Here is a 25,082-nt window from a genome sequence, read left to right as displayed (position 1 = left end):
GTTTAGTATATGGGCAGCTTGGTTTGATTTTCCTCAAAGCAACCATTACCGGTTCATGCCAACAAATCTGTCTGCTACTAACAGGCACCATCAACATTCTGTTTCCTAAAATAATTTCTTAGCAAAAATTTAAACTCATTCTCTTATTTGTTATTACTCGATGAACAATCATTATGGCCAAGATAGCTGAAATTATCAGAGATTCTATTTGTCTTAGTAATAATGGTGGTGCCTTACAGTGTCCTTCTGGACTTGTTTTCTGAGACTTAACACAATAGAAGACAACCTTGGGCATTTTATGTACGTGTGTGCGTGCATGTATGCACATAGGCATGTGCATGATTTTGGAGCTTCCTAATCAGTAGGGGAAAAAAGAACACCTCTACTGTTCAGAGGATTTTCAATATCATTCACAGTTCCTTAGCTAGAAGAACTTTTCCTTGGACAAGCAGAATTCCCTTTCTTATTTCATGTATAAGTTGAGTAAAAACCAGACTAAATAAAATAGTCTTTTAAAAAATTCTTCAATTAAGGGGAAAAGTTTTGATAAGATGTTTATCAATGTCAACTAAACCACACTGTCAAGAACTGAGGATCTTTAGACATTCTCAAGACATTTACAAGCATCACACAGTTGCAAGAGAATGCAGAAATAAATGTACTAAAACATCAAATGGCATCAAAATCCTTTGGCTTGGATTTCCGCTTCTGGTCAAGTTGGTGTAACAGGGACCAGATTTAGCCTCTTGGCTAAAAACTGAAGAAAATGGACAAAATATATGAAATGATGGTTTTGAAGACATTAGATACCTGACAATGAAAGATACTGATCTCTGAGGAATTAGAAACAAATGAGGTGACTCCACAATTGTTGCCACTTACTGTCTGGAAAGAGTTCCAGGCTACGACAAAGGATAAAGAAACCCTCACAAAACTAGGAGGTCTCTTTGAGTGGATGAGATGAAGCTGGGACTTCCAGGAGGCCAAGACGGCTAGAGTTCACAGGGCAGAGTACCAAACAGGAGAAATATACACAGGGAGAGAACACTGGAGACCCCCAGAGAGCTCCCTTCCAGGCTTCAGTGGAGTCCTGATCAGCTCTTACATGTGAGCAAACTACACATGATGAGGGAGAAAACTATGCAAAAAGATGAAAAGTAACAGCCACCAGAGCTCACATACAGCTGGGATAGTGCCTATTCTTGCCAGCCACTGTGGAAAACCTCATCATTCACAGGGCATCAGAGAGCATACTCAGAAGGGTTTTGACTCAGTAGTGGAGCAAAATTAGCCCTAGACTTAGCTGTTCTAGGTCTAAAAGAGAGATGCTCAAAAGATCAAGTTGCTTCCAAGTAAATTAACTGTGTCCCAGAACAAAGGTCAAGAATATTTGTCAGCACAAAAATACCAAGCACTCAACAAGTTATAATTCACAACATTCGGCATCCAGTCAAAATTACCGTTCGTCCAAAGAAGCAGGAAAAAAAGACCCATAATGAAGAGAAAACTTAATTGAAAATGACCCGAAAGAGACACAGATGATAGAATTAATAGACAAGGACATTATACCAGTTGTTATAATTGTATCCCATATTTTCCAAAAGGTAGAGGAAAGATTGACAAATTGAGTAGAGACATGAAAGATGTAAAAAGACCCAAGTCACACTTCAACAAGGTGTTGAATCACACAAAACAACACTGTCTAAAGTTACAAATATACACTACAGGGGATTAACCACAGATTAGATATTGCAAAAGATTAGATTGGTCAATTTGACAATATAAATCATGTAATACGAATTACACAGAAAAAGGACTGAAAATAAAAAGAACACAACATTAAAAATAATGCCTGAAAAATTCTAAATTTGATGAAAACTAAAAACCCATAATTCAAAGAAGCTAAACAGACCTGAAGAACAAGAAACATGAAGAAAATTATACCAAGGCACATCATAAACCAATTGCTCGATTTCCAAAAGCCCTCCCTAATAACCCTTCTGTATGTTAATCTCCATCTCAGAGGGGGCCTCCCAAAGATGCTGACCTGAAATATGTACCAAAATCCATATTAAAACAACCAGTCTCTGAGGAGTAGAATGGAAGTATACATACACTTCTGCATTGCTTTATTTTTTATAGTGAGTATATATTTTTTAAATAATAAACAGATTAAAATGTATAACTACCTTGTGTAGGCTATCTCTGGAAATGGCAAGAGGTTTAACATCTCCTCAAGTACAGCTTAATGGCACATATTTTCGAGACCTAGTAATGCTGCATTAGCCCCAAATTTACTTTAGTGCTATTACAAAATGTATTTCCTATATGATGGCAGATTGGAAAGCCATGGATTTCCTCTATCTTCAATGCCAATGCTGATGTATATACAAGTTTTATGGATATACACATAATTACACAAGATTTTAAAATTATTCATATTATGTTTACACAGCTTACCTATATGTATGTGCTTACATGCTTACTTAATATCATATTTTTGCTATGCAAGAAATTGTATGAGAATAGAGAACTATAAAGTTGAATATGATGTTGCTTTTATGAATCGAACATATAATAAATTACCTTTTACTTTGCTTTCATCTGTCCTAATCAGTCTTTTACGGCATTAAAAATTGGCCACAACTCAAATCTGCTTGATTGAAAATTGATACATGAACAATTTGAGGTAAAAAGTTACCAAAATACTTTAGACTTGGTATAATAAACTCAATATTTCCTGTCCTTAACTGTATATTTTATAACCTAAGTTATAACCTCCAAAATCTAATTTATCTTTATCGGCATACTCAAAAGACACAGCAAGTTGAAATTAAACTGTACACTGGTCATAATCCATATGTTGCATTTCCATTAACACAAACCATAAAAAAGTCAGTAAGTACTGCCAATTAACTCTGCATTGTTTTGGCCTCCGGACTATCTCAGAAGGCATTCTGTCAATAGAATATATAGAAATATTGCCAAATCACCACAATTGTCTCTAGGGAAAGAGAACTGTAATTTTATCATGATGGATATTTCCAGCAACTACATTATTGTTAAGTATACCACAAGTTCTCCTGTACAGGATTCAACATAAGGCAAAAACACAGGACACCGCGCTATAAGATTCTTCCCTGTATCACAGATTTGATTACACTTTGCAGTTCATCAGATAGACCAGTTAGATCTAGGCTAACTCTCACCCTAACACAAATAGTTCACAGCACAGGCTCCCAACATGGTATTCTGATGATGTTCTAGTATGTGTAGTGATGACAACAAAAGTCGGGAATTAGAAATTTCCATCATCCTTCACAACCTGAACTTAAAGAAGTTAAACAGTTGCAATATTGTGCCGAAGACAAAGACAGTTTGAAAAAAGAGACCTTAAAACCTTACCTTCAGATACCATTTGTATTTGGCATGTTCCCAATTCTCAGGGATTTGTGTCTTTTTAAGAAACTGTTCTGCCTCGGTTAGCCATTGATTGAGTATCTTCATATCATAATGAAACCGCCGCCATTTTTCCACAGATCTGTCAAATCGCCTAGAGGCAAAAAATATGGATCGAGAAAAATAAATGGATTATACAAATTACATGGACATAGCATATATGTTATATTATGTGGAGAAGGATATTATTTTGATAGTTTCTCACATTTGTAGATTTCAATTTCAATTAACATAAATAAATGATACTGGATAAAAAGGATGAATTAAAATAAAAGGCTGTGATTTTTGCTTCAAAATCAAACACATTTCTTGAATGAAACAAAGATAAAAATAACAATTATGGAGTATTAACATTTTCTTCCCTATGAGCATATTTAATTTAAAAAATTCCAGGAATTTAAAAAATATATACTAGCATCTAAGAAATTAAGTATTTTGAAGCTAGATATTCAATAACAACATATTTTTTGGATCAAAACCTAATTATCTGCACTAGGTGTTAAATGTAAATGGTGAATCACTAAATTCTACTCCTGAAGTCAATGTTACCCTATATGTTAACTAACTAGAATTTAAATAAAAACTTGAAGCAAAAAAAATCAAATTATCTCATGAAGGCTATCAATTTCCATATTACTTTTGATCCAAAAGAGCTTATGTATTAAGGTCCTCAAGCATCCAGGATAACAGATTTAACCAACTGATATATTAGTCTAAACCAGGTGATGAGTGTTGTCTTCATTTAATCTTCTTGTTTTGTTGTATCTGCTAATATTTTCAATTGGAATGCTGAAGGAACTCAGTGCAAGGTACTGTGTTAATATCGCACATGGAAAGAATATTAAGAGGGAGGTACCTGGTCATGTTCTGGTCACAGAAGTGACTGAGGCAGAAATGAGCCAGGGTTATATGTTGACCTTAAGACAGTTGCACATAAAAATCACCAATTAAATCAGTATCTTTGCGGGTGGGATCCTGACACTGGTATTTTTAAAAACACCCAAGTGATTCTAATGTATAGTCAAGGTGAAAAACATTCTATAAAGTAAGTTTTAAAGTCTTAAGGGGGTCATGAACTACTGGGTCTCCTAGGGCCTGTCCAAAAAGGTATTTTCTAGCATTAAACCAAAAGCCGTCCTGAAAATTCCTGGCTGTGGGGCTGCCTCAGAGTCCAGGAACCTGTGGAAGTTCTCTGAGGTCTACTCTTAAGATGTAGTGGGTTATAGTTCTGAATATCTCGACATCTTTTCAGATCTCTACCTCCATTTAGGAAATTTAAATAATCTTAGAACTTAAATAATGCCCCAACTCCCTATTGTTTCAGTGGGAAAGGAATGGAATTAACGTTTCTTTAACAGTTACTATGATCCAGGCACTGGGCTCCGTGTTTTTACTTATTTCATGGACTCCTACAACACCCCCTACAACATAACAATTATTATTCCCATTTTCCACCGGAGAAAAGTGAGAGTCTGAGCAGTCTGCCAAAAGGTAAACAGGAATAAAATGACAGAAAGGGGATTCTCAGATCTCTCTGGCTTCAATGGTGCCTTTCACGGTCTTCCATGCTCTTTGGTAGGATTTCCTTTTTTTCAAGGTGAAGTCTTACTAGCTAAATAATTCAAAGATATAGTTGTTGGGATTTTCTTTCTTCTTCTTTGTCATCTTGTAAAGTATGTATCTACATCTACAGTGCATTTTATCAGACACCACACTTGATGATTAACTATATTTTTCTTTTTTAAAGATTTCCTTATTTAATTTATTTGAGGGGGGAGGGGCAGAGGGAGAAGAAGAGAGAAACTTCAGCAGACTCCGCACTGAGCACAGAGCCCAATGTGGGTCTCAGTCTCATGACACTAAGATCAGGGCCCTGAAATCACAACCTGAGCCGAAACCAAGAGTCAGACATCTAACCAATTGTGTCACCCAGGCACCCCAACTATCTTTCTTACTTTAAAAATACCTAAAACAGTATTTTGGTAGCATTAAAAAAGGCAGCCAATGGTAGCCAAAAGGGGTAGTCTTTAACTATAGATAGTTTAAAAATAAGAATTCAGCCTTTAATAATTAAAGGCATTCTAGGGTTGATCAAATGTGATATAACCATCAGCCACAAAATGATCTTGGAAACATTTTGCGTGGTGTAATGATAATTATGTTTCCATATATTTTCAGCACTATATAATACACAATAAATGATTTAAGAATACATCTTAAGAGGGGTGCCTGGGTGGCTCAGTCATTAGGCATCTGCCTTCGGCTCAGGTCATGATCCCAGAGTCCTGGGATCGAGCCCCACATCGGGCTCCCTGCTCAACGGGAAGCCTGCTTCTCCCTCTCCCACCCCGCCTGCTTGTGTTCCCTCTCTCGCTGTCTCTCTCTGTCAAATAAACAAATACAATCTTTAAAAAAAAAAAAAAAGAGTACATCTTAAGAATTTACTCCCTTTATTTTTAAGATTTATTTATTTATTTGGGAGAGAGAGAGAGGAGGAGGAGAGGGAGAGGGACAAGCAGACTCCATGCTGAGCGCAGAGCCCAACGTGGGGCTCGATCTCCAGACTCTGAGAACCACCTGAGCCACTCAGGTGCCCCAGAATTTATCCCCTTTAAAAGAAAACTGTACATTGCATATGTCTCATAGTGACTCACATCACGAGTCAAAATATTTGTTAAGTGAGAAGCTAAAAAATGATGAGGCATAGTTGGTATTTTTCCATCTTGGTGAGACTACAGTTAATTTCAATTTTCATTATATTTTTCTACGTTGTAAAGTTTTTCTACAAGGTGCATTTCATACTTTGATATTCAGAAAAAATACAGTAACTTGAAAGTAATTTTAAAAGGCAGTTTCACACGTTAATGACTACTACCTCCAACTCTCTTGCTGCTGCCACAGTTTGAGAAACAGGCAGAAGCTAACCAGAACACAGAAGAATTGGCATTTGGTCACCATTTACCATTCCTCCACCTTTGTAGCAGTCATTGGTCCCCTTCTTACTTTGCTTTTCTTCTCCCTTATCCCACCACCAGAATTATTCTCTTGCCAACTCTTTTCAGCTACTGGCAGGTGACTGTTTTTCCAACATTTGTGCTGTAAATGCCAACTCTTCATTCCAGGCTGCTGCACAGATGTGTCCCTCCAGCATTCAGAGCACTGGCAGTTACCACCTTCCAGTAGATTCCACAAAGCCTCCTTCCTCCCCAACCAACCCCTGTTCCTCTTCACAGATTATCTTTCCTCTAAATTCCCCTAAAGAAGAAAACCATAAGGGCTCCTACAATTAAACATGGCACCCCTAGCTCTGCAAGACACAGCTGGAGGTAGGAAGAAAAGGGAAACATGCTATAGTCCCGGGCTCTCTATTTTTCATCCTTGTTCCAGGCCCACAAAAATGAGACAGGATGGACTTGTCAGCCACACAGGACTATCTGTGGTTCCCCATGCCCTGCTACTGTCTCAGAGCTATGTGACTTGGCACATTAGTTCCATATTCTTGAAATGCCTTCTTGCCCTCTTGCTCCCTTTCCCCCAACTCCTGCAAAGCAAACTTTTGCATTAAAAGACTTGGTTTGGGGGCGCCTGGGTGGCTCAGTTGGTTAAGCGACTGCCTTCGGCTCATGATCCTGGAGTCCCTGGATCGAGTCCCACATCGGGCTCCCTGCTCAGCAGAGAGTCTGCTTCTCCCTCTGACCCTAACCCCTCTCATGTGCTCTCTCACATTCTCTCTCTCTCAAATAAATAAAATCTTTAAAGAAAAAAAAAAGACTTGGTTTGAACTACTTACACTGTAACTTTGTAAACATCTAAATCTAGAATATTCATTATAGACTGCAAGTGCTAAAACTTTGAAAACGGTAAAGTTTATTTAATTTTATTATTAAAATTAACGTTAAAATGAGTAATTCTATTCAAACAAAATATTAAAGAATAAAAGCATGCACTTTACACGTGATGGCATTTAATGTGAGTAATAATATTTTAAACTCCATTTCAAGCATCGCATAAAATTTTAGAATATACTTTTCAGCATTTTACTATGCGTTGTTAACAGCAAAGTCTAAATCTATTCTTGAATTTACTATGTAAAATTTCATTTTTTATCATGACTGCTTTGAAACTTAGACTCTTTCCCACCAAAGAAATTCTGAATGAATAGATATAAATTTTGCTAGTTTTACAATGTTACATTTATAAGTTTAATCTCTAATCAGTCACTAGGCTCCCTAAACTCCTCTCACTCCATTAATAGGACTGTCCAGGATTGAGGAAAAAGGCAGTAAGACCTACAAATACATAGAGATATTAAAAATACCATTCAGGAAAATAAATATAAGTGTTACCCTCTACGTTATTACTAGGGAAAAAATGTTGTTGCTTTTTTCCCTGGCAGTAAGAGGAAATGTAAAACCAACTAAATAAAGGACAAAAATGGCAGTATAAACATATGGATAATAAATCAAGTGATTTTAAAATTTTGCAAATATTAAAATTCTTATTCACTATGCAAGCAGTATTTAAAATTACACTGCTGATTCATTTATGTGTAGCATAACTTACTTCCTGCTGTTCTAAATCAAGTTAGTCAGATTATTCTCAAGCATAAATTACATTTAGGGAGTAATTTAGGTACTTTGGGACATACTTTAACACTTTCAGGTCATTAAGGTGGTACTCAATTCTGTGAAATAGATTTAAATAAACAATATCCTAGTAGCCTTCTGACACATCCATTGTGGCTTTATACTTAAGTCGGCTAACTCAGCATTAGGCTGTTGATTATTTCTTCCTACATATTTCATCTTTGATGAGGTGAGTGGGAGGTACTTTGGCTAAAGCCTAGTGGTCCAAACTGTAGGTGCTGATAAAGTTAAATTAGATCTTTGTCCCAAATCATAGTACCTTACTCCTCCCTACCCACCCTCTTCCTCACTTCCCCAGTAATATAATTTTGTAGTAAAACCTAAGTATGTTAACAGTTAGAAAGGTTTTTTCCTACAGAACCTGACTTAAACTCTGAGGAGCTCTCCCATGGCTCCAACTCTGCCCACCTCTCTTATCTCTTTTTATTTTTCTCACCTAAGGCACTGCCCCAGATTTCTAGGCTAAAGCGTGTCCTCTGATGTCTATTTTTTTTAATACTGGACCCAGGTCCACTCATGTATAACTGACCGTCTCACTGCACTCACTCACTGGATATAGGCTTCTACCTGAACCCACGACCTCATCTTTTCAAGCAGACAAAGCCCAGTGGTCACACTGCCAAGGTTGGAATTCTGGCTTCATCATTTACTGTGTGGCCTTGGGCAAGTAAGGGACCTCTGAAAAGTAAATATGAAAGTAGTACCTACCTCCTCCTAAAGGTTAATTGTATGGGTGAAATGAATGAAAGTATTTAAATTTCTAAGAAAAATATCTGGCAGTGTTTGACAAACAGTTGTAGTAGTTGTTGGTGTAATCGTTCTGCCTCTATTTGGCTTAGGTTTTCAAATGCAAATCAAATTGCCAATATAGAATCCAAGACATGTCAGTGTCTCTTTGGTGGGAATAAATCATTAGCCAGTTTATGGAAGTTGAATCACTACTCTAGCATAGAACTCATGGTGGACCACATCTGACCCTACCCACACTATACATATTTTTGAAACACCTTTTATTGTATTGTGAAACAATTGATACATACAATCCCATGTTACCATCACCAATGCCAAGAATTTTAAAAAAAAATTTCAGTAGCTAGAACCCCCCCCGAACTCCTTCTCAATCACTACTCTATCCTGCCCCCACAATATAACCTCCCCCCTAACTTCCATGGTAATCATTCCCTTAGAGCTTTGTAATTTATGTAATTTAAATATACATCCCTAACACTGGAGTTTGGTTTGTATACGCTTTTGAACTTTTTATTAACGCAACCATATAATATGTATTATTTTGTGTGAGGGTTTATTAGCTCAATATTACACTTTTTTTTCCTATTTTCCCTTCTAGGTTATACTTTTAAGATTTTTATTAAAAACTGTTTAAATTTAATTAATTAAAAATGTTTCCTGGGGCGCCTGGCTGGCTCAGTTGGTTGAGCGTCCAACTCTTGATTTCAGTTCAGGTCATGATCTCAGGGTCCTGGGATAGAGCCCTGCATCAGGCTCCAGACTTAATGGGGAGTCTGCTTGGGGATTTATCTCCCCCCCAATAAATAAATAAATCTTTTAAAAATGGTTTCTTATTCATTGTTGTATAATATTCTTCTGTGTACTTTTTTTTAAAAACTGTTAATAAATATTTAGATTGCTTCTAGTTTGAAGCTATTATACTGCTGCTATGAACATTCCTGTACCTATCTCCTGGAACGTGTGCAGAAGCATTTCTGTGGACCTAGGACTGAAACTGATGAGCCACAGGTTACGTACATCTTTAATATGACAAAATACTATCATATGGTTTTCACTCCTAGCATAGTAGCATATGAAAGTTTACACTCCTCTTTATAAATTACAGTGTAAATTATACATGGCTACATGGCAGTGTATGAGAATTCTAACAGCTCCATATTCTCACCATCACGTGGTACTGTCAGACTGTTAAATTTCAACCATTCAGGTCATATATAGCAATATTTTTGTTTTATTTGCAAGTCCTTGACTTCTAATGGGGTTGGCAAATTCCTTCTATGTTTATTGGCCATTTGGATTTCTCATTTTGTGAAAGTGACAAAAGTCTTAGTGTTAATGTGCAACATTAAACACATTTGCTATATACTATAAAGTGATCATTCCATAAACACCAACCAGACCAAGATATAAAACAATTGTCAGCAATCCATAAGCCCTCTTTGTGCCCCTCCTCACTTTTCAAGAACTTCTCTCAATTTTCTATCATTGCTCTTTCTTAAAGATTTGTAGGAGATCTTTGTAATTATGGATGCACACACTTCATCAGTTCTATGTGTGTTCCAAGTATCTCCTCCTACTCTGTGGCTTTCAGTTTTACTTTCTCAATGTTGACTTTTGATGTACAGAAGTTATTAATATAGAACATAGTCTACTCTATCATTTTTACTTATGATTAGTGCTTTATACATATATTTAAGAAATATTCCTCCAACATTCATTAACGTATTCTCTTTTGTTATAAAATATCCAACATTCATTAACATATTTTCTTTTGTTATAAAAGTCTTGTTAATTTTCTTTTTCCATTTAGACTTATAATCCTCCAGGGTTTTATTTTCATATATAGCTTAATTTCATGTATGATCTAGGATGTGTGTATGTGTATATATATGAATATGCGAACATACTAGTTCACATGTACATATATATAACTTTCTAAATAGGAGATTCTATTTTATTTTGTAAAGCAAGACATACATTTGGAACAAAATAATGGTGTACAGTGGAAAATAAAAATGTGTGCAGTGAAAAGTAAGTCTCTTCCACTTGACTCCCTCAACTCAGCTAATTCTCTCATTGTAAATAAAAATTTTATAATTTGAAATATTTCTAGAGCAGGGAAAAGGAATACAAATACATAGGTATAAAATGATAGCTTTTTCATTCAGTTTTATTATTTTCAGTATATCCACTGTTCATATTTTTAAAGCTCAGGACTGACGTTTTATTTTGTGATACCTTAGGATGGTTCTAAGGCTTCAAGCCAGTTTGGAATGGTTTGCTTTTAAGTTTTTCACAGTGGTTATACTTGAGTTTCCAAACCCATTCTCATGCCTTTATTCCCTCTCTCCACTGCTGAAATCTTCCATATTTTGTTTCCCTTGTTTCTCATCCTGTGTTCATTTATTGCCATATGAGTCAATAGAAAAGATGGACTTTATTTGCATTGCATCACCAACATCAACATTTAACGTGATCTCTTTCCAATCACAAGGGACTCTTTGGCCATGCTTAAACGGAGGCAAGGTATTTTTTAACTTAAAAGAAATCCTGTTATTATAGGTGAACCTCTTGGATTTCCTGTCTGAACATTTCCCTACAGAATCTCCTTAACTCTTAAAAGTTCAACTAACATATACAGCAGGGATTGGCAAACTTTCTTTATGAAGTTCTCATGAATAAGTATTTCAGGCTTTGTTGTCCGTGCACTTTTTGCTACAACTACCCAACTCTGCCACTTGAGCTCCAAAGCAGCCACACGCTGAACAGAAGCAAATGGGTTTGGCTGGGTCCCAATCAAATTCTATTGACAAAAACGGGTGTTGGGCCAGACGTAGATTTGACCTACCCTGCATCTACAAAGTGATTACCACACAGTTCTAGGTTCTGGCCTTTACCTGAGCTCTTTATCGAGCTGTTTTGTGGAACCTCAAACATGGCATGTTACCAATTCCTTATTTTCTCCTCTGAATCTGTACTTGTAAGTTTATTTAATGATTTCCAAGCTGGAAATCTGAAGGTCATCCTTTGCTCCTCCCTTTCTTTCTCACCATGTTTGTCTCTAGATCCCACCAGTCCTAACCCAGAAATGACTCTTGAATTTGGCCTCTTTGCTCTAGCCCCACGGACATGGCCTTTCTTGAAAGCCCCTAATACCGTTTCCTCTCCATATGCCAGTTCATCTCTCCCTACCTCATTTTCTCACAGTTCTCTCATCTATGTCCACACTGCCATCCCCTTTTCCTTTTTGGTGCCAACACAGAAACTCACACAGATCACAATGTATACTACACTTCAAGATATTGAATTATCTCAAAACTTCCATAACAATTCAAATTCTGGTTTTATCTGGGCCTTTTGCTATATGTTAGATTGTCACCCCTCTATAATGTCACTTTATTCCATGAAGCCTGCCTCCCCTGAAATAAGTTATGCCATAAGACAGGTTTCCCGCACTCTGCAAAACCCTCTATTAACATTCTACTTCAGGTTCTACTTATGTGTTTACAGAGGTATCTTTGCCAATAGAATGTGAGCCTCCTGTAAAAAGGAATGTGCCTTATTCACCTTTGGATTTCTAGCACCGAACAATGATCCTGGAACATAAGTATTTAAAATATTTTTTAAACGAATGAATGGACAAAATAACTCATGAGTAATCTGCATGGGTTCCTTATATCTTCCATTTAGGAGCCATGAGGGTTGGGTAATCCATTTTACATCTCTGAATCCAGTTGTCTCATAAATAAAGCAAGGATAATACTGCCTACAGTACATAGCAGTTTGATGAAGATGAAAGTACACTGTAAGCTATAAATAATAATATTTTAGTATTTTGTTAAAAACAACAACCTATGGTAATCTGAACATTTTATAGCATTGAAACAAAATTTAGAATTAAAAAAAATCTCAGTCTAGGGGCACCTGGGTGGCTCAGTCGTTAAGCATCTGCCTTCGGCTCAGGTCATGGTTCCAGGGTCCTGGGATGGAGCCCCGCATCGGGCTCCCTGCTCCGTGGGAAGCCTGCTTCTCCCTCTCCCACTCCCCCTGCTGTGTTCCCTCTCTCGCTGTGTCTCTCTCTGTCAAATAAATAAATAAAATCTTAAAAATAAAAAAATAAAAAAAACCCTCACTCTATATCAGAAGGCATCTTGCAAATAAGTCAATACATTTCCAGAGATTTACTGCTAATAGAATACATAAAATGACTTCTAAATATAGATAGTTTAGGAAGCTCAACACTATCCTACAAAAAAATTAATACACTTTGCAAAAACTTGCCAAGGACTAATTTAAGTATGAGGATACATAATTACTTAAGAACTATGACTTTTAAATGGGAGTGTTTCAGACTAAAGTGATATTGATAAAAGTCACCTTATACCAAAGAATTCAATAGTGTTTTTTTGTTTGTTTGTTAACGATCTAGTTAATTCATTGATAGTGTTACTTTAAAAGTAGTAATTGTAGTGGCATCTGGCTGGTTCAGTCAGTAGAGCCTGTGACTCTTGATCTCAGGCTTCTAAGTTTGAGCCCCATGTTGGGTGTAGAGATTACTTAAAAATAAAATCTTTAAAATAATAATAATAATTGTAAAGTTAGATAAATGCTAATGACATTATTTGTAAGGACTCACAAACACTTTAGATTATCAGTAATAATATATAAAAAAATCTTAAAATTTTTTAGATTTCTAAAGTGTTTTTTAAACTTTATTGATCTTTTGGCACGCCTGGGTGGCTCAGTCTGTTGAGCATCTGCCTTCAGCTCAGGTCATGATCGCAGGGTCCTGGGACTGAGCTCCGCATCTGGCTCCCTGCTCAGTGGGGAGCCTATTTCTCCCTCTACCTGTCCCTCCCCCTGTTTGTGCTCTCTGTCTCTCTCTCTCACTCTCTGACAAATAAATAAAAAAAAATCTTAAAGAAAATAAACTTTACTGATCTCTTATTGGGCATGCATCTCTGAATGGGACCTAAAATGGGTACTGTATTAGTCTCTTTTTCCTACAAGTGGGCAAATCTATGGAGGAGGTGGTGAAAACAGAAAAGCCTCATCAATAAACATGAGTCATCTTAAATAAGTGAAGTATACAACACAAACAAACTCACACATTCAAATATGTGGAAGTGTATACACACAAATCAGAATTTGACCTAAGTACATATAAGAGGTTTTTTTAAAAGATTTTATTTATTTGTCAGAGAGAGAGCACAAGCAGTGGGAGTGGCAGAGGGAGAGGGAGAAGGAGGCTTCCCACTCAGCAGGGAGCCCAATGTGGGATCCCAGGACCCTGGGACCATGATCTGAGCCGAAGGCAGACGCCTAACCGACTGAGCCACCCAGGCACCCCCTATGTACATATAAGAGTTTTAGAGGCCTTCATTAAACATATTATTTTGGCTTAGTAACAGACACCATAAACATCTCTGGGATAAATTCATAAGTATTCAAATACGTAGGAATCTGTATCTTCACCAACACCTGACATCTGATTATTTAATTAGCTAATTATAAAAAGAAAAGCAAAAGTGTCTCTGATATTACTAATGTCTCTGGTATTCCACAGATCTCCTTTGCCCTTCTCTTTTATAAATGTCTTTGTCATAGTACCAAGTCCCAGCAGACCAATGACAGTGTAAAGGGTGCAATATTTGACAGTTCTGTCATGGTGGGAAAACATTCAGGGTATGCTATTCCTGCACTGTTTCTGAAAAAAAAAAAAAAAAACCACAATGTAGGATTATGCTAATATTAACCTAAAAATTATGCAATTTCAATGTCTTGATTTGGCACAATTAGCACCCTGTAAAAATACCCAAGTAGCAGAAATAGTTTGCTATTAGTGAGCTGTAATGTTACCTTTTATATTAGGATCTTTTGGAGAAATCAACTAAAAAAGAAACCAACTAAAGAAACTGAGTCAGCAATTTAAATTTATTAAAAAGTTTAAGGTCACATTCTTTCTGAGGAAGTGATATATTCATGGATCTCCTCTACAAAATGTGAGCATTTAATTTCCATATCTCCTAGTATATAGTTCAAATAAAGATGATACCATGTTTGACATCATGGCTCTTAATCTTATTTTTAATTTGCTGGCTAGAGAGAATATTCTAAATAAGGATGTTTTTCTCTTCATTCAGCCACAAACATGTAACTGACACAAGAACTTTTTTTTTTTTTAAAAGATTTTATTTATTTATTTGACAGAGAGAGACACAGAGAGAGAGGGAACACAAGCAGGGGAGTGGGAGAGGGAGAAGCAGGCTTCCCGCAGAGCAGGGAGCCCGATGTGGGGCTCGATCCCAGCACCCTGGGATCATGACCCAAGCCGAAGGCAGACGCTTAACGACTGAGCCACCCAGGCGCCCCTGACATAGGAACTTTTACCTACAAACAGCAGCAAAAGCAGTCACAACCACAGATATGTGCTAAGCACCCTATGAAGTTTTTCAGATTCCATACAGTATTTAATATTTTCACAACAGCTTACGGTAGGTACTACTATTATACTTTACAAATGAGAAAACTGAGACATTGGGAGGCGAAGTAACTTGTATATTTCCAAGCAGGAATCCAAGGCAATACTAGAGGTGAATAACACTACTTACCAGTGTATTTTTTTTAAGTGTCATTAGAATTAGTAAGTGACACATTATCTCAGGGAAGACAAGAAATCCTACTTCTCTAACACGCTGTCCCCTTGGGCATCAATCATATTATTACTCTTTAGTTCCACACCTATATTTCCGAGGATCATGAATCTTTTATTTAAAAAGTAAAGGATTTAGGGATGCCTGGGTGGCTCAGTCACTTAAGCGTCTGCCTTCGGCTGGGGTCATGATCCCAGCGTCCTGGGATCGAGCCCTGCATCAGGGCTCCCTGCTCAGTAGGGAGCCTTCTTCTCCCTTTCCCTCTCCCTCTGTTGCTCCCCCCCTACTTGTGCACTCTCTCTCTCTCAGATAAATAAAATCTTTTTTTTTTTTTAAGTAAAGATTTATAAATGACCTGACCTCCAGTTTAAGTGGCTTTTTCCCAAACTAACATTTCTTCCTTCTAGTCACTTCTCATTATATATCATAACCCTGCACACCACATTCTCCAATCAAAAGGAATTTAACTTAATATTGCATGAACTTCTTTGACGGTTCCTCATATTTGTTACTTATTTTCTTCATAATATTCATGTAAAAATGTTATTTCTCCTGATTTTCTGTCCAGATATAAGTTCCTCCAAAAGAAGCTTTCTGATGCTCTTAATCAGAAGTAATCCATCCTCTCTGTACTTCCGCAACACACCTTTTGTTCTGCTTTAAAGAATTTATTCCATTCTGATTTATAGTCATATCATTACCCCCAAACGATAGCAATTGCTCTCTAAGGGTAAAAACTATGCTGAATCACCAGTTTTACCTTCTATATAACAAGTACTCATAAATACTGTTGGACTTAATTTTTGCAGATTCAAAATTAACTTAATTAATTTTAATGCATACAATTGATACTCATTTTTGAAGTACTATTATACCTTTTAATAGGAAAATGTTCTGTAGATTAGAAATCCCACATTATCATCTTGCAAAAGTGGAGACATAGTTTTCAATTTGAAGTAAGTCATAAAACAAGGAGGTTGTATAGCATATGAAATATGAAGATAGGCAAATGTGAGTTAGAAATTCTGCTTTCTTGCTTTGTAAAATTCAGCAAGTGATTTAAATTTGCTGATTTCAGAATTCTCATTTGTGAAATAGGCATGACAATGGGTTGTTTAAGGATTAGGAAAAATATACTCAAAGTTGTGAAGCTGAATCACATAGCAAGTGCTCAATGTTTGCTATTACAATAATCGTTAATAGACATATAATTATATATGATAAATAATATATAAATGCATATAATTGCTTTATTTCTAAAACCATTTAACTGTCAAATATATATACATATATGAGCCTTTTCAATATATATATATATCAATGAGGAAAATCTGTACGACTGCTTCTGTACATTTTCTCACCCACAAACAAATGGAATGGTGTCTGCAGGTAGACCTAGCATTCTTGTCTTTTAAGAGTCAAACAGTCACAATGGGTATACTGATTTTACTACTATTCTAACTGAGAAAACTGAAACTACTATAGCACATGCAGCCATATGTCTTTCCTTGTTTCTTTCCGATTGAAGGAGGGACAGTACATCTGATCTGGTCACAATAAACTGAACTTCAATTTTTCTGCTAAAGGAGAATGAGAGGGGGAAAAAAAAACATTTTATGTCAAACTGGAGGGTGAACAGATTTTGATCCTCAGGGCAAGTAAGTCATTTTCTTCTCGAAAGTGTTAGTAAAATATAAATTCCAAATATGCAGAGTAAGATTTAAAAAATATGACATTTTGCTTCTTAGGCTGCCAAAATGTTCATTTCCTCCATAGGCTGTCGCAGCAGATCAAAACACACCACTTGAGGTCAGCTTATAGAAGTGTCTCTTTTTTACTTGGGGGCTTATCTCTTTTGACCATGATTAAATGTAAAGATTAAGATCACTGTGTATCTTAGAATATATTTGGTATGAGAGCACAATAACACAAATATAAAAATAAAATTGAAACAATTAACTTTTTACTTAGCTTTATTCTACATGGGCAATTCTATTTTCTCTCTTATACAGTTTCACTGGGACCATTACCTTCTACAAGACTGCTTTTCTTTTTTTTTTTTTAAACCTTTCTATTTTTTTTTTAAGATTTAATTTATTTATTTCAGAGAGAGAGAATGAGAGAGAGCACATGAGAGGGGGGAGGGGCAGAGGGAGAAGCAGACTCCCTGCCGAGCAGGGAGCCCGATGCGGCACTCGATCCTGGGACTCCAGGATCATGACCTGAGCCGAAGGCAGTCACTTAACCAACTGAGCCACCCAGGCGCCCAAGACTGCTTTTCCTATTAAGATAGTTATAATTAATAAGAGCCCACACATGCAGAACTGTTATCATCTACCATATTAATGAACATACACAAGCTATTATTTTCCCCAATGTTTACTACATTTTATTGGAACCAATCTCAAAGGTTGCAGAATTAAAAAAATAATAACAACAGTGACTTCCATAATTGTCAATTAATTCTAAAATAATTTTCCAAAGAAAGAAACAATATTCTCATTTTACTATTCTAAGTTGGTCTTGGAACATGAAAAGACAGTATTACAGAAAAAAGAATGAACTCAGAAGCATCACGTGGTGTTAACAGAGAATTAGTGCTGAAATTACACTAGAGTAACATTTCAATTAGAAATAGAAGGAGAAAATATCTAGGCCATCAGAGGTTGTATGTAGTAAAGAAAATAAGAACTATCTTCAGTGGACATCACTTGTTTTGCTGAGAGGTGCACTCAGAAGTCAGAGGGGACGTTTCCAAAGGACTTTCTTACAAAATTAGAGAAGCAGTAATTAATTTCAAGGCAGATTTCTGGTTCTATCTATCTGAGAAATAGATAATAAATGAATTAAATATGGCTGGGGTCCCCTATCAGGAGTATGGCTGTGATGCTCATTTCACTGTATCCAGTGAACCGTTGGAGGATTTCCCCACCCCCACTCTCCAGCATGGATGCACCTGCAGGAGCAGGCCAATTGCAGGCTGACACCATGTAGGTAAGACATTTTCACTTCAAATTCACTGAACTAAAATCCGACCCAACTCTAGTAAGTATAAGTCAAGGAAACTTTAATCATAGCTGACTTACCTCCTTATGAATAAATATCATCATAAAAATCGGGCCTCTTTTGCTATTTTACATTTCATCTTATTAAAACACAAGTACATGAGGGAAATATTCTTGGCATAAAACTACTATATTCATTAATTTTTTTTTTCTTTCTTACACCTGAAGGCACATGTCTAAACCTGTAGGGGCTACTTTATTATTTAATTAGAGCAGATTCTTTTCTACCATTTTAGGTGTTTCATCTGAAGTTTGATTAACATCAGTATATGCTGTCCTCTCAGGCAAGTAAATACAGTTTCTGCAGAAAGAGAAATGAGCAGAGCAAAATGTAAAAAAAAAAAAAAAAAAGTAAAAAGGATTTTAAAATACAGAAAAACATAAAATGTATAAAGAAATAGAACCTTTAAAAAATAAAATATCAATGTTCAAAGCCAACCAGAAATACTTCATAAATGTGTATGAAGTATTTGGTATTTGCTCGTTTTATTTAACAACATTAATTCATTCCTTTAATAAACATTTATTGAGTGCTTAGTATTGGGGCTGTCAGTGTGTTAAATTCAGGGGGTATACAGATGAAAGAGATACTATCCCTGCCAATGAGAAACTCACAGTTTACTGTGCACATTAAGTACTGTAATGAAGGTATGTACCAAAATTGTAGCATATGCTGTACTTGCCCAGCACACATCCCCGTGTCTTTCCATTTCAACATACATTGGCTAAACTTCCAAATGCCAGCACTTAGATTTCTTTGCCTGAGAATTCCTTCTGGCTGCAGGGGTCTGTTTTGCTCACCTATATGGCAAGCCAAAACTGCTCAGGAAGAAACACTTCAGGGAGAAGCTCTCCATCAATGATTGATGGGAGTTGATATATAATTACCCCAGCGTATCTGGCAACCTCAAGTGGTAGAACTCTGAGGTCTGTGTTTTACACTTTCACCCACAATTTCCTCAGGGGGATTAAGCTCCAGATACCCAAAGTGTTAACTGGGTTGAAAACACACTTCTTAATGGCTTTCTCCTGCTCCCTGTGTCACTTCCCTAAGATGTCCCCTGTACCTCCCAAATAACCTACTTGGACTAGAGTTCTTTCCACAAGGTCTGCTTTTGAGGGAATCCAAATGAAGATAAAAAAACAATGCTAGTATAAAAGAGTGTGGATTAATTCCATCCTAAAGGAATGTGAGAGTTGGGGAAGGAAGGTGTTAGGGAAAGTCATTGTAATAGACTAGGCTCTAGAAGGAAGAGCAGAGGTATCTCAGGCAGAGAAAGGAGGAAGGGCATTGTACGAAGCAGAGCCAACATGCGTGAAGGCTTAGACTAGTGGTTCTACAATTAACACCAATAACCTGGAAGCCTTGTTTAAACAGATTTGTGAGCGCCACTTTCAGCGTTCCTAATACTATAAGCCCAAGAAGTTTTATATCTAACAAGTTCCCTGGTGATGTTGATATTGCCTGGTATGGGGACCACACTTTGAGAATGACTAGCATGGAGGGAATGGCCAAATGATAGGTGGGCAAGAGGAATGGGTTGAAGATTATTAAGACTTATGAATATCCTGTGATATAAACTTGCTCTTTTATAGTTCATTATTGCTAAAATTGTTTATTGCAAAAATGAGTATCAAATGAATTTACTAAGTATTTTTTTAAAGTTACATAATAAAATAAGTAACAAAATCCTTGGAGAAAGAACATATACAGGGAATATTTCTTACACACTTCGTAGCATGATCTCTCAGGCTCTATTTTCTGCCCAAATTTTGCATATATGTAACCTATAATCCCTATTTCTCATGAACTCTATGACTGTCAGTTTGGGAGCTACATGCTTCTCACAGGCTATGGGCATGGGCCACAACATAACTCACTGGTTCAACAACTGGTCGGTAGGGGCAGCAGTGCTGAAAGCATCCATGACCACAAGAAACCAGAAGGCACGAGTTGTCTCTAGCTGCTTTCAACTATAAGAGAATATTGCATTTTGTCCTTGAAAGACAGGTTTAGTTACGTTGGGTTAGGAAAAGACAGATGGATTATTACTGGTTGTCTTTCTGTTCTACACATGTTGCAAATATATCATATACCAGATGAAACCACAGCAGAAGCTAGAAGTCTAATTAAAGCTCTTGTGTGATTTTGGGGAAAAACTTCCTCCCATCCAGTTATTATAATACATCCATCACTTCACATATTTATACATATTTTGTTTTATGGTGATAACATTTAAGTTATACTCTCTCAGCAAACTTCACATATACAATATGGTATTACAACTATAGTTACCATGTTATACATTAGATCTGGAGACCTTATCCATCTTATACCTAAAAGTTTATTTTTTTTTTATTTAAATTCAATTAGCCAACATATAGTACATCATTAGTTTCAGATGTAGACTTCAATAATTCATCACTTGCATATAACACCCAGTGCTCATCACATCACATACCCTCCTTAATGCCCATCACCCAATTACCTCATCCCCTCCCCACCTCCCCTCCAGCAACCCTCAGTTTGTTTCCTAGAGTTAAGAGTCTCTCATGGTTTGTCTTCCTCTCTAATTTCTTTCCATTTTGTTTTCCCTCCCTTCCCCTATGATCCTCTGTGTTGTTTCTTATATTCCACATATGAGTGAAACCATATAATTGTCTTTCTCTGATTGACTTATTTTGCTCAGCATAATACCCTCTAGTTCCATCCATGTTGATGTAAATGGTAAGTATTCATCCTTTCTGACGGCTAAGTAATATACCATTATTATACCTGAAAGTTTAAACCCTCTTACCAATCTCTCCCTATTTCCCCCACCCACTCCCAGCCACTGACAACCACCAATTTCTACTGTGTTTCTATGAGCTTGACTTTTTTTTTTTTTTTTTAGATTCCAGATATAAGTGATATTATGCAGTATTTGTCTCTCTCTGTTTGGATTATTTCACTTAGCATAATGCCCTTGAGTTCCGTCCACATAGTCACAAACAACATGATTTTCTTCTTTTTTATAAATGGGTAATATTCTATTGTGTTTGAGTATATATATCACATATTCTTTATCCATTCATCCACCGACAGACATTTAAGTTGTTTCTATATCTTGGCTGTTAAGAAAAATGCTACAATGAAGATGGGGGTGCAGATATCTCAAGATCCTGACTTCATTTCTTTTGGATATAGCCCAAAATGAGATTTATGGATCATATAGTAGTTCCATTTTCAATTTTTACTAGTAATTAGTCTGTTCAGATTTTCTCTTTCTTCATGATTCAGTCTTGGTAGGTTGTACGTTTTTAGGAATTTCTATTTCTTCTAGATTGTCCATTTTGTTGGCATATAACTATTTGTGCTCTGATCTTTGTTATCTCCTTTGTTTCCTGACTCTAGACTTTGGATTTCCTTGTTCTTTTTCTTCTGGTTCCTTAAGGCATAAGGAGATCTTTCTTTTTTTCTTAGTATAGAAATTCATAACTCTGAACTTCTCCCTTAGAACTGTTTTTGCTGCATCCCATAAATTTTGTTATATTATATTTCCATTTTTATTTGTATCATGACATTTTTTTAATTTTCTCTTTGACCCATCAGTTGGCAGTAGCATGTTGGTTAATCTCCACATATTTGTGAATTTTCCAGTGTTCTTCTTATAATTGATTTCTAGTTTCATACCATCATGGTTGGAAAGGATGCTTGATTGGATTTCAATCTTCTTAAATTTATTGAGACTTCTTTTGTGGCCTAACATATGATCTATCCTGGAGAACATTCCATGTGTACATGAGAAGAATGTATTCTGCTTCTGTGGGGTGGAATGTTCTATAAATGTCTGTTAAGTTCATCTGATCTAAGATGCAACTTAAGTCTAATTTTTTTTTATTGATATTCTGTCTGGATGATCTATCCTTTGTTGAGAGTGGGATACTGAAGTTCCCTACAATTACTGTATTGCTATTTTTCCCTTCGGGTTTGTTAGTATTTACTTTATATATTTAGGTTCTTCCATGCTGGGTGAATAAATATTTACAAATTTATATCCTCTTACTGGATTGACCCTTTTATCATTATATAATGACTTCCTTTGTCTCTTGTTACAGTCTATGGCTAAAAGTCTACCTTGTCTGATATAAGTACAGCTATGTTTTCTTTTGGTTTATGTTTGCATCAAATGTCCTTTTTTTACCCCTTTAATTTCAGTATATGTGTGTCCCTAAAGCTGAAATGAGTCTCTTGTAGACAGCATATAGTTTGGTCTTGTTTTTTGTTGTTGTTGTTGTTGTTATTGTTGTTGTTGCTGCTGCTGCTGCTGTTGTTGTTAATCCATTCAGCCACTCTATGTCTTTCAGTTAGAGAATTTAGTCCAATTATATTTAAAATAATTATTGATAGGAATGGACTATTGCCATTTCGTTAATTATTTTCTGGCTGTTTTGTAATTCCTTTGTTCTTTTCTTTTTATCTTGCTTTCTTCCTCTGTGTGATTTGATGATTTTCTCTGGTGGTAAGCTTTGGTTTCTTCTCTTTATCTTTTGAGTATCTACTATAGTCTTTTGCTGTAGTAGCAAAACTCTAACCCTCAATCAAAGTTCTTGAATAGGAGAGTGAAACAGTCAGGATTGAAATCTAAAAAAATGATTCTGTAAGCTGTGGAGAAGAATTACTAGCTGGTGAGAGGTTAGAATGGTGGTTTTCAACGTTGCTGCATGTTGGCATCATCTGAGAAGTTTAAAACAATTTGCAAGAGTTTGATTTAACTGATCTAGGATGTTGTGAGGGCATCAGGACTTTCAGCTAAATTTTTACTGTGAAAATTTTCAAATGTACAACAAAATTGAAAAAAATATAGAGAGAATGCCTGTATACTCCTTATGTAGATTCCATCATGAATATTTCATTAACTTATTTACCCATCTATATATCTCTTTATCCATCCATCAACTGATCGTATATTTTGATGCATTTCGATGTAAATTACAGACATCAATATGATTCAGCCTAAAAGCGTCAGTGTGCACATCAACAAGTAGAGTTAAGTATTTGCTTAGAGATTTTTTTTCTTTGTGAGCACTGAGACTTATACGAATCCCCCAGATTATTCTAATGTTCAGCAAAAGATATATGTAGATCATTGGATTAAAAAAAAGTAGGCAGCATAATGATTGTCATTTTTGTTATTATTATTCAATGTATTTGTACTTTCTTTACATTATGGCTAAATCAAGTAATAACTATGAACAGAGTTATTACTTACAGAGAAGGAAATAAGATTGAGGGATACTAAATAATTTTCCAGCGTTCACATGGCAAGGGCAAGACAGAGTCAGTATTCAAATCCAGTTTTGGTTGATCTATAGAAGACCATATCTTTTTTTTTTTTTTCCACATGCATCTAAGGCTATGGGGGTGAAAATGGGAAGGAGTAGTTTAATTAAATATTTAATTTGTAGGATGCTCATAACAATTTTGAAAGGGAAAAGGAAAAATAAGGGAGTAACATAATTTTCCAACTTTTTCTAATAACTGGTTGAAAATGATTATTTTGTACAATGGCAAATAAAAGTGATCTTCACTTTGTTTTTATTCTGAGTAATCATTCTTCTTCAAATACCTTAACATGGATTTTTAGTTTAATGATATCTCTTCCTTCAATTTGCCATTAAGTGGCTTTTGTTTTTGTGTTTTTTTAATAACACTCTTCTCTTAACACTCTTTTCTTAACACTCTAACAATGGTGTCACTGCATTAAAAAAATAGAGGAAAATATTCTCAAACTATAAAAGAGTAGAGAGAAAAAAATCTGCCACAGTAGTCTACCCTAACACAACAACTGTTGGCATAACAGTTAATATCTAATACAGTTTCTGAGGGTCAAGAATCCAGGACTGGCTTAACAGAGTAGGATTGACAGAGCATATCTCACAAGGCTGCAGTCAAGCTGATGGTTATGGCTATGATATGGCTTCCCACAGAGCAAGCAATGAGTAAGTGAGTGAGTAAGAACTCAAGACAGAAAGCCATAGTTTTTCTATACTTGGAAGTGACATACCATCACTTCTGCTTTATTTTTTGTATTAGAAGAAAGTCACTAAATACAGTCCATACTTATGGGAGGGGAATTAAGCTCCAACTCTTGAAGACAGGAATATCAAATAATTTAGGGACCATTTTAAAATCACCACATAGGGTATGGAATCTAGGTCTAAAATCACTTTCTCCTAGCAGTTTAAAGACAACACTCCATTTTGTTCTAGCTTCCACTGTTGTTGTTGAAAAGTCCCAAGCCATTCTTATTTTTCATCTTCAAACTTCCTAGGATCCTTGTTTTGAAATTGCATTATAATGAGCCTTGGTAAAGTTGTTTTTGTTTTTTAAAATTTACTATGCTGGGCATTCAGTGGACCCTTTAAATCTGGAGATTCATTTTCTTCAGTTCTAAGAAAATTATTTTGCCATTTCTTTAACAGTTTTCTCTCCATACTTTCCTTTCTTCTTTGGTCTGGAACTATTA

General features: G+C 36.0%; 1 protein-coding gene across 1 annotated transcript in view; it reads right to left on the bottom strand.

Annotated features, from left to right (window-relative positions):
- The window catches only part of DMD (dystrophin), a 2,077,064-nt gene that overhangs the window by 1,080,013 nt on the left and 971,969 nt on the right, over nucleotides 1-25,082 (bottom strand). The window contains exon 44 of the mRNA XM_021677947.1: nucleotides 3,406-3,553. Coding sequence (XP_021533622.1) covers nucleotides 3,406-3,553 — 148 coding nt within the window. The remainder of the gene's footprint in view (nucleotides 1-3,405; nucleotides 3,554-25,082) is intronic.

This window comes from Neomonachus schauinslandi, chromosome X, assembly GCF_002201575.2.
Source record: "Neomonachus schauinslandi chromosome X, ASM220157v2, whole genome shotgun sequence".
Classification (NCBI taxonomy): domain Eukaryota; kingdom Metazoa; phylum Chordata; class Mammalia; order Carnivora; family Phocidae; genus Neomonachus; species Neomonachus schauinslandi.
The sequence above is the reverse complement of the archived record's forward strand: the minus strand, read 5'-3'. Positions and strand labels throughout refer to the sequence as shown.